Source organism: Archocentrus centrarchus, chromosome 22 (assembly GCF_007364275.1).
Source record: "Archocentrus centrarchus isolate MPI-CPG fArcCen1 chromosome 22, fArcCen1, whole genome shotgun sequence".
In the NCBI taxonomy this organism is placed as follows: Eukaryota; Metazoa; Chordata; class Actinopteri; order Cichliformes; family Cichlidae; genus Archocentrus; species Archocentrus centrarchus.
Window position 1 is genome coordinate 8,735,750 of NC_044367.1, and position 9,091 is coordinate 8,744,840.

The window sequence follows — 9,091 nt, forward strand, 5'->3', positions numbered from 1 at the left end:
CATTAAGCAACACTCCTAACAGGGAAACACTGAGCCACAGTCACTAACATGCATCACAAACAACCCAGCATTGATGAAGGTCACTGCTCTACTGAAGTAGGAGCCAGACGAGCAGATCACCCACAGGTGTGCTTCAGTGGCAGTGTGGAGGACCCGCCCACTGAAACTCAAAGGTGTGGTAAACAGGCACACAGGGGAGAGAGAGAGAGAGAGAGAGAGCAATAAAAACAAAGGGAAAACATCTATCTATCTATCTGTCTGTCTGGGCCTGCCTGTTCTGTTTGGATTGGTGCTCTGTTCTCCTTTTTTCGCTCTCCTTCTCCTTGGTCCTGCCTTGGTATGCCGGGTTCCTGGGAAGTGATTGCACACCTGGAGAGGATGATCGCACCTGTGGCTCATTATCTCGTTTGCTGTGGTTTCTTAAGCAGAAGGACTCAGTCAAGTCTTGTTAGTGAATCGGCTCCTATATTACTGCCTGCACTGCTGAACGCGATAGCTACATCACTACTTCTTCTCTGTCTGCACAGATATTCCACTGCCTTCCTGGTGGTGTGTTTTTCCCCAGAGAGAGAGAGATGTTTAGGAGAATCATTCAGTGTATTTTAATATTTTCAACAAGATTCCCAAATATTTCAGGAATGACAGCAATTCAGCTGAAAGCCTTCAGCTGCAAGACATTAAACTACTAAACTTGGATTTAACTTCTCAATGTGTTTTACGGTTTTTCTTCAACTGCAGTTTAAATTTCTTCAGGTTTATTCTTGCCATTTAAAACTTGTCAAATTCATTGATATTTTGGCAAGCTAGAATTGAAGACCTTGTAGCTTCTGGCAATTCATGTGATCACCTACCAGTTACATAGAGAAGCTGCACTTAATTTACACAAGCTGGGAACACCTTGAACATGAAAAACGGCACGAGGTCATCTGCTGCCATAGCTACTTGAGACATGGTGGTGCCCTTTCAATATCTTTTGTTTTTTTTTTCAGCTGTAATTTAAATTTCTTCAGACATTTTATTATGTTTCACAACCCTTTATATTAACTTGAGTCAAAGAAGAAAGAGCTCTTCTAACTCTTTACAAACCCTGTGCTCACCTACTGGTTGCACATAGGAATTGTACTTAAGTTACAGGAAAAAAATGGCCCAAGGTCATCAGCTGCCATAGCCATCTCACTCATGGTGGCCCATTTTACCCATTTCAATGTCTTTTATGTTTTTTCTTCAGCTGCTGTTAAAATTTCTTCAGGCTGTTTTTCTGCCCTTTAAGCATATCGAGTTTAATTTAGCTACTTTCTTGACAATTTCAGCTGTTTTGCATTTAAAATTCAATTTCAGCATTTTTTTTAGCTGCTTTAACTCTTTCAGCCAATCAGAATTCAGCTCTGAAGCATTTCCTGGCATTTCAGCTCCAATCATTCAGCAAATAAAGTTTCAGCTGTTTGAAGCATTTCTTGGCATTTCAGCTACAATCTTTCAGCATGCAGCATTCACAGTGCATTTTCTTCAGGAAATGCTTTTTCTAGTTTATCTTATTGTTGGAAATTGTAGTTCTAAAATGTTGAACAGTGTTAATGCCGTTGCCCTAAAGTAAAGCTAAACTTTGGTAAGAGACTCTGAGTTACCTTGTTCTCCCTGACACCCAGTTGCTCGTGTTTCTCAAGCCTCGCTCAAGTTTCAATAATCCTGCCAGCAGATGATTTCAGTGCATCTTTTATGACTAGTTATGCTGCTGAGATTGTTGTGAGCTTTGTGGACACTGAGGCATTTCTCTCCAACCCCAGGTGTGCCTAAGCTGTAGACCCAGCTTTCTTCTTGTTTTCCTCCCTTTCATTGTATAGCCCCAAATTGCATTTTTCTCACTGATGCATTTTATGGACTCCAGAGGACTGTTTGATATTGCTACATTACATTGTGTTTGCAATAAAAACAACTATACTTTTATTTTGCGTGCAATTTTATTTTCACTTTGAATTCATGAAAAGAACAGAAGCATCATATCAGGCTTTGGATCTGATTAAACAGCTTGATCCTCCACAATGATGTTATTTAAAAATGATGGATAAAAATCAGTAGCACTCTTCATCAGCCATTTTTAGAACAATTCTTAAATCATACTTTAAGCTGAGTGTGACATATGCACATGAAAATAGTTTAATTTAGGCTGCTGAGATTTGTCACAGGAGGAAACATTAATAGATCATCTGGTGTAAATTTAAAATCCCCTCGGGCTACAAATGACTGCGAGCACCCAGCCTATATGGGGCTATTTATGGGGCTAATATTGTAGAGTCATACTCTGAAATTCAGGCACCAGAACTTTCAAAATGTTGACACCATTTAAGTCACTTTAAATACATTTAGCTCAGTTTGCAAGTCTTAAAATGATTTCAGCCTCATCTTTACTCAAGCATTCACATCATCTCCAAGATCCAGACATTTTTCCATCAGTGTGACCCTTTACAACAGGACAAATGATTGATCATTGTGTTCTGCGTCAAAACACAACCATTTTGCTACAATAATAGCCCCATACTTGTTCCCCTTGAGCAACAAACCTACAGGAATGGGGAGAAAGGGTGTTGCTACAAAGCACAATAGCACTGTCTGTTCATAACTCATCATTCATTCCTCACTTGGCTATATGACATCATAACAACTACTTCTACTTTAATTTGGTGGCACACTAATGTGACAGAGCTACATGATAATTATAATTACAAAGCATTTTCCAGCAGTGATTTAGGTGATTCACCGGATCTGCCTGAAGGGATCATAGGCTCCATGACGGATCAGCAAACCGTGTCCAAGTCCAATTGCACAGCAGTGGGGACCCAAAAAGATCAGGATTCAGACCAGGATCGGGCCCAGATCCAGTGCAGACTCCAGTCATTTCCCAAACCCATTCATAATGGTTTAATTTGTCCAGGGGTGATCTGCATTTTCTGTAAATGGCGCATCCTCCCAAAACGACACTTAAATATTTAAAATAAAAACTAAGACATTTTATAATGTTTTTGCCTTTATTACTAAAACTTTACATTCATTACAGACTTTGAAAGCTGCCCTGCATGTTTTCAGCTACTGGAGAACATTAAAGCGGGTTTTCCCTCTAAATGTCATTAAGCATTTTTATCCAGTAATGACATTCCCCATTTAAGAAAAAAAAAAAAAAAAAAGGTAAGCTTGCTCAATAGATTACATTTCTGCCGAATAACTATTCAAACAAAGGAATTGTCATTTATATCTTCAGTTTCTGTCTTCTGCATTTTGTCCTGTCAGATTAGAGCTGAATAATTAGATTAAAAAAGCATCAAAGGTAAAATTAGGATTCAGCTTCATGTGGTGAAAATTCACGTTGGGAAAATGATGACAGCAGACATTCTAAAAACAAAATTAAATATTTTATATCTATCTATATATTCTGTCTATGATGAGAGCGGGCCAAGCTGATAAACATGACTCGCCACGCTCCACACTGACACATATACTCCTCCACCCACTGGGTTAAAATACAAGCGCTGTTTTTATTTACCCGTTGCCATGGTGAATCCTGGTGTTGTGCCAAAAAGTGATTGTCTGCCAGAAAGTGATTTTTGATGTTTCTATGTGCTTTTATGTGTAATGTCTTTGCTTATATTGGTGAATAGAGTGTAGTCAATAGAATTTATGAAGGCTTAGATATAAAATGAAGAAATGAACTGTTATTCAAGTATGTTTATGACTCTGCATTATTGCACGTACATTATAATAAATCCAGTCCGCTTTGGTCACTTAAAATAACTTTATAGAGTGTAATGTCATGTTTGTTCTGATTTCTGTTGCTCTCTTGGCCAGATATCTCTTTAAAATCTGGCCAATCACAGTTTTTACCCTGATAAATAAAAGTCGCTGCCAAAAACTGATTGCAGCTTCTACCTTGTGACAGAAATGTTGTTACTCAAAATGACTTGATATCATTCACGAGAGATATGTTTGACATATTTTTCACAGATTATAGGCCAGCAAGTCATTTACAACAGTTTAAATATGGGCAATCATTTTCTGGCAATCACTTTTTGGCACAACACCTTGAACGCTGCTAACAAATGGGCTATAACTCGCGCATGTGCAAAACCCCACCGCGTGATCACTGAACAACATAAAAACAGGAAGTGACTCTGACAGCCTCTACTGCTGGGACACACATATACACACACACACAGCGGAGCTCTGTAGACATGGGTGTTGGTGAGTTTCTTAATAGATTTGTTAATTTAAGCTGAATATAGTCATGTGTTTAATGATGTAGAGGTGCCATGATGATAGCAAACATATTAAATCAGATGTAAGTGTTGATGTGGGTCTTCATGCTGTGTTTCAGGGACAATCGTTGCCGTTACAGCGGGAGCAGGTACGGCTTTAGACAGTCTCACCGGGGCTCGGTACTATGAAGCAAATTTAACGTACCCATGTTATATATATATATTCATTAAGGCCCTTTCGCACCGGACGCGTAAATTCCGTGCGAATGTTTCGTGCGTTAAAAATATTGTAACGTTGTAAACACACTTCCACAGTCGGCGATGTTCACAACAAAGGTCGTCTTTATTAGCAGAAAAACGGCTGCTGTAGGCCACAGCCACGCCAACCACAACTACAACAACGGAACAGCAACACACACACACAGGCAAGCTCTCGGTCTTTTCTCTCTCTCCATGCTGCCTTCACGAACCTCCCGAACAGTCCTAAATCCCACAACATCAACACGCTCTCTAACTAAGAGAATCGCTACAATATTTTTCGGACTCTCCTTTTCTTAATGCAGCCGTTCACACCAACCGCGTCATTTCACAGGACGAATTTGCGGCATTTATTTTTTCGGATCAAGTTCGATTTTTCTGACTTTCGCAAGCGAACAAACAGGATTGACCAATCAGAGCGCTGTATTTAGCAGCATGTGAGGTCATAGCTCAAAACGCGCACCGATGTACTGAATATACAGTGATGTGGGAACAATAAAATCATAATATTTTACCTCAGACACACAGCTACACGCTGCTCCGGGTCAGTCGGGTCTCTGATATTATCCTCTGCCTCCTCACATGTGATCCCAACTCTGCCAACAAGAGCTCAAACTGTCCCACTGAAATATGTGCGAATGCATCCGTGATGCAGCTTCAACTCCGGGATCAAACCATGAAACTTTCCCTGCTGCTGCTTTCTTATGAGTTGGATGAACCCATAAACTCTTTTTCTTCCTTCTCTTGTTTAGAAAGATCAGGGCCTCATTACATCATCGCTTGATGTCGACTGCATTTTTTTTCCCACCTTATAGAGAGGATATAGGGAGGACTTTGGATGCTTTAGACCTTCCTGCTGTCTGTGCACCGAAGTCTGAGGGATCTTCCAGGAATTGTGAGGCTGTTTTCCCAGCAAATTGATTAGTCAGTAGGTGGTGGGTCATACAAGTGAGGTGCGGTGAAGTTTGTGATGGGTGAGGCACTGACTCGTCTGGAGTCGGATGTTCACATATATGAACCCAAAATAGAAGCTTATATTTCAATTTTAATTATGCTTTAATCAACTCCATACTGTTCAACAATGATGGCAAGAAAAACAAAATATTTAATGTAAGGTCAAACTATTTTTTTTTTGTTTCTCTTATCATTGTTAGTATTTTACTTGTCATGATGTCAGGGGAGGCACTGCCTCACCTGCCTCCCCTGACATCACGTGACTGGTTCATACCTGTTGATCTCTAGTGGTAAGATGAGCTGTGTAGCAGGACTTTGTCTTATCTTGGTAACTACATAGTTAACTCTGGGTTTTCAATACTAAAAAGGTGTTTCACTCATTACTGGGATGCTTTACCATGGTAACTCGTGCTCTCTAATGAATTATAGAGATGAGCATGCATGAAATCACCACCTACTGACCATTACATTATCAGGAAAATAGCATTACTGTTCCTGGAAGATCCTTCAGACCTCTGTGAGTGGATAGCAGGGTTTTAAGATTTTTTTTTTTTTCTTAGTGTCTAAAGTTTCTGTGATTCCCTGATGAATACCAATAATAAATGTAGATGCTTCATGTCACTACCACAGATTGCTGATGTTTGTGTAAGTGAATGCAAATGGCAGAAAGATACCCCGGGCATGTTAAACTCACTTCATAGTACAGAGCCCTGAATAAGATGAAATCCTCCTTCATAGTACAGGATTCTGCTTATATTTTTTGTAATGCAAAAACATTTTACATGGCAAATCCTTCTTAACAGTCACGCTAATATTGGTGTTCTTGTCCATGTGCAGTAGGTGCAGTGGCCCTGGCTCCTGTTGCTCTGGGGGTGCTGGGTTTCACCTCAGTTGGAATAGCATCTGGCTCCGTCGCTGCAGGTATGATGTCCTCTGCTGCAGTGGCCAATGGAGGAGGAGTTGCAGCAGGAAGCCTGGTGGCTCTTTTGCAATCAGCAGGTAAGCTTAAGCACTGGATACATTCACCAAGCATTTTTATTAGGAGTAGAAAGCAAAGGTCACCTTCACTCCTGGGGGTGGTGACCAGCACCTTAAGACCCTGGCTCCTTGGGGATTGAATTATTGAATTAAATAATTACCTACTGTGACCCACTGAGTCCACATTTACAGGTCTACACACTGATGCAGCCTGATGTGTATTGCATTTAAGGACTTTAATGTGGAGGGCATTAATATGAGCTAAATAAACAGCACTCTCTTGCAAATAAATAAAGTAAATAAAGGTTAGATAAAAAAAAAATTGAAAAAAAAAAGATGTGTGAGGTGTTCTTTCTGTACTGCAGTCCAATGCGTGACGTCTGATCAGATGAAGGTCAGGAACTTTGGTTAATGGTCACTTCAAGCATCAGAATGAGGGAGAGGTGTGAGACAGTGAGCATTGGTTACTTGTGAGGTGTAACTTGGCATCAATAACATGAATCTGCTGAACCAACCTGCCTTGTTTACAGGGCCAATGGCTGTGGTGTAATTAGACTGGGGAGTGTTATCCTGCCACACCTTGGACTAGCAGGTGTGATTACTTTGGCCTAGTTCTCAGTATTGTTTCAAACCTTGGAGGATGAGCCATTTTAAATAAAGAATGCAGATTGTTTTGGGAAAATGAAGCCTGGACTGGATGAGCTGGGAAATGACTGGAGCCTGAACTGGATCTGACACCACTAGGATGAGCAGTGATGCCACTATTAGGCTTTCTTTTTAATCAGTAAGTCCTCCTAACTTGGGTGTAGCGGGATGGAAACAGTAATAAATAAGTAATAAATCATATAAAATTTATTACTTACAATATAAACAACATATAGTATTTCCTTGGCCTCACATTTATCTACACAAACATCCTGCTTCAACCATCTTGACATTTTCTTCATTTTTCATAAGCTATTTGGTGAGTACAATTGGCACGATTCCTGTAAAAGTTATCAGGATTCTCAGCTGCTTGACGTGATACACTGTACTGAAGCTGTGAATTAGTTTTGTCTTCTCGCTCTCCCCCAAAGGTGCAGCTGGCCTGTCGGGGGCTGCCACTGCAGCTGTGGCCGGCGCTGGAGCTGGTGCAGGAGCTGGAGTGAACCGGCTGGCACGCCTCTTACACCGGAAATAAAATAATAAACTAAATGTTCTCACATGGAGAATTTCATTACATTGTTGCCAGCTGTGCTTGTTTACTTACCAGTGGGCATTGTTGTGATGTCTGAAATCTGTGTGCCTAGATATTTCTCATTGTACATCCTGTATAACAGTGACGTGCGGTGAGGGTCGTGACTGGTGAGGCACTGACGTCATCACATCAGATTTACAAACATATAGCTTATTCACCATTTGATTGGCAACAGTTGTTTTGTTTAACATTAACATAGTCTGAAGCAAACCTTTTAGCTCCGGTGTTGGTCTTCCTTTAATTATTATCTTCTGCTTCGATTGAAAGTCCAGTTTAGAAAATTCTTTCAGTTGAGTTATGTAATCTTCCATGTTGAACATAAGGCCAAGCAACAGGAAAAACTAACTGGCCTTGCTAACTGTTTATGGTAGCTTGCCGCCGAGGAGTCGTAGAGTCCCTGGGATCACCAGCGCCCCCTACCATGAGGCACGAGAACTGCGTGCCTCACCTAGAGTCTCTTCGCAGCAGTTTCATGATCGCTCAGCACAAGAATGCATTACACACACATACAGTTGTTAATGAAAAAAACAAAAAATAAACTGTGCATTATATACACCAGCTAAAATATGGAAATTTAGTTCATATAGTAAAAGTGCAGTGAGACCGGAAAGTAATCCGGTCTCACTGCATAGCATGCCAGCACAGTTAGTAGTCATTGGCAATGACTATACTGAGCCGCACCACGGATTGCGCAATCCGTGGTGCGGCTCGCCGGGCTGGTGCCTCACCGTTCGTCTCTTAGTATTTGACCGGCAAATGCGAAAATTCAGCGATTTTGAAAAAACTAATCTAAAAATGGTGTAGTTAAATGGAAAAGAACTTTAAAATACAAATCACTGAATGAATATAACCATTTAATTTATTTTTTAATTTTATATTTCCACGATGACAGGTGAGGCCGTGCCTCACCTGCCTCCCCTGACTGCACGTCACTGCTGTATAATGACAATAAAGGCATTCTATTCTATTCTATTTAATTTTTTTTTTTCCAACATTATCTTTATTGGTTTTTCAAAAATGCTTCCAATAATATACAAAAATAAGCATGCTCTCTCAAAGGAAACATCAAGGGCAACTAAATTATTGTCCAGTTTTCAACTTGCCTTTCCTTGCAAGTCAGGTGCTTATAAGATATCTTAGAGCAGCATTTAAATGACAGTACAGAATGTATGAGAAAAGAGAATTTAAAAAATAAAAAACACAAAATGAAAAAACAGGTGGGTAAACCCCAAAACAAAACAAGACAGAAGGACACGAACCCAACAACCACACCAACAAAGGTTTCTCTATATTATCAAGGGTTAGCCCAAATTATTTCACTATTGTGTATATGATTCAAAAAACACAAACTCGGATATACAGTTCTCACAAAATAAGTTAGGGTGGTGGGAGTCAAAGAGGAGATACTGGTCTGTGTGTG

General features: G+C 40.2%; 1 protein-coding gene across 2 annotated transcripts; it reads left to right on the top strand.

Moving 5' to 3' along the window:
• Positions 1-4,122: 4,122 nt before the first annotated feature.
• On the top strand, positions 4,123-7,653 carry LOC115772575 (interferon alpha-inducible protein 27-like protein 2A). 2 transcript variants are annotated; one of them, XM_030718907.1, is made up of 4 exons: positions 4,123-4,230; positions 4,364-4,393; positions 6,294-6,455; positions 7,511-7,653. In XM_030718907.1, the coding sequence occupies exons 1-4, from the start codon at positions 4,221-4,223 to the stop codon at positions 7,612-7,614; spliced, it is 306 nt and encodes a 101-aa protein (XP_030574767.1). In that variant the 5' UTR covers positions 4,123-4,220; the 3' UTR covers positions 7,615-7,653. The 2 variants fall into 2 exon arrangements, with proteins under 2 accessions (XP_030574767.1, XP_030574768.1); XM_030718908.1 differs by lacking the exon at positions 4,364-4,393 and having other exon boundaries at positions 4,150-4,230.
• Positions 7,654-9,091: the final 1,438 nt, after the last annotated feature.

Bases quoted from the DNA above. Each gene is read 5' to 3' on its own strand.
- LOC115772575 (XM_030718907.1), top strand. The intron at 4,394-6,293 runs GTACGGCTTTAG...GTCCATGTGCAG, and splicing joins TGCCGTTACAGCGGGAGCAG to TAGGTGCAGTGGCCCTGGCT. The intron at 6,456-7,510 runs GTAAGCTTAAGC...TCTCCCCCAAAG, and splicing joins GGCTCTTTTGCAATCAGCAG to GTGCAGCTGGCCTGTCGGGG.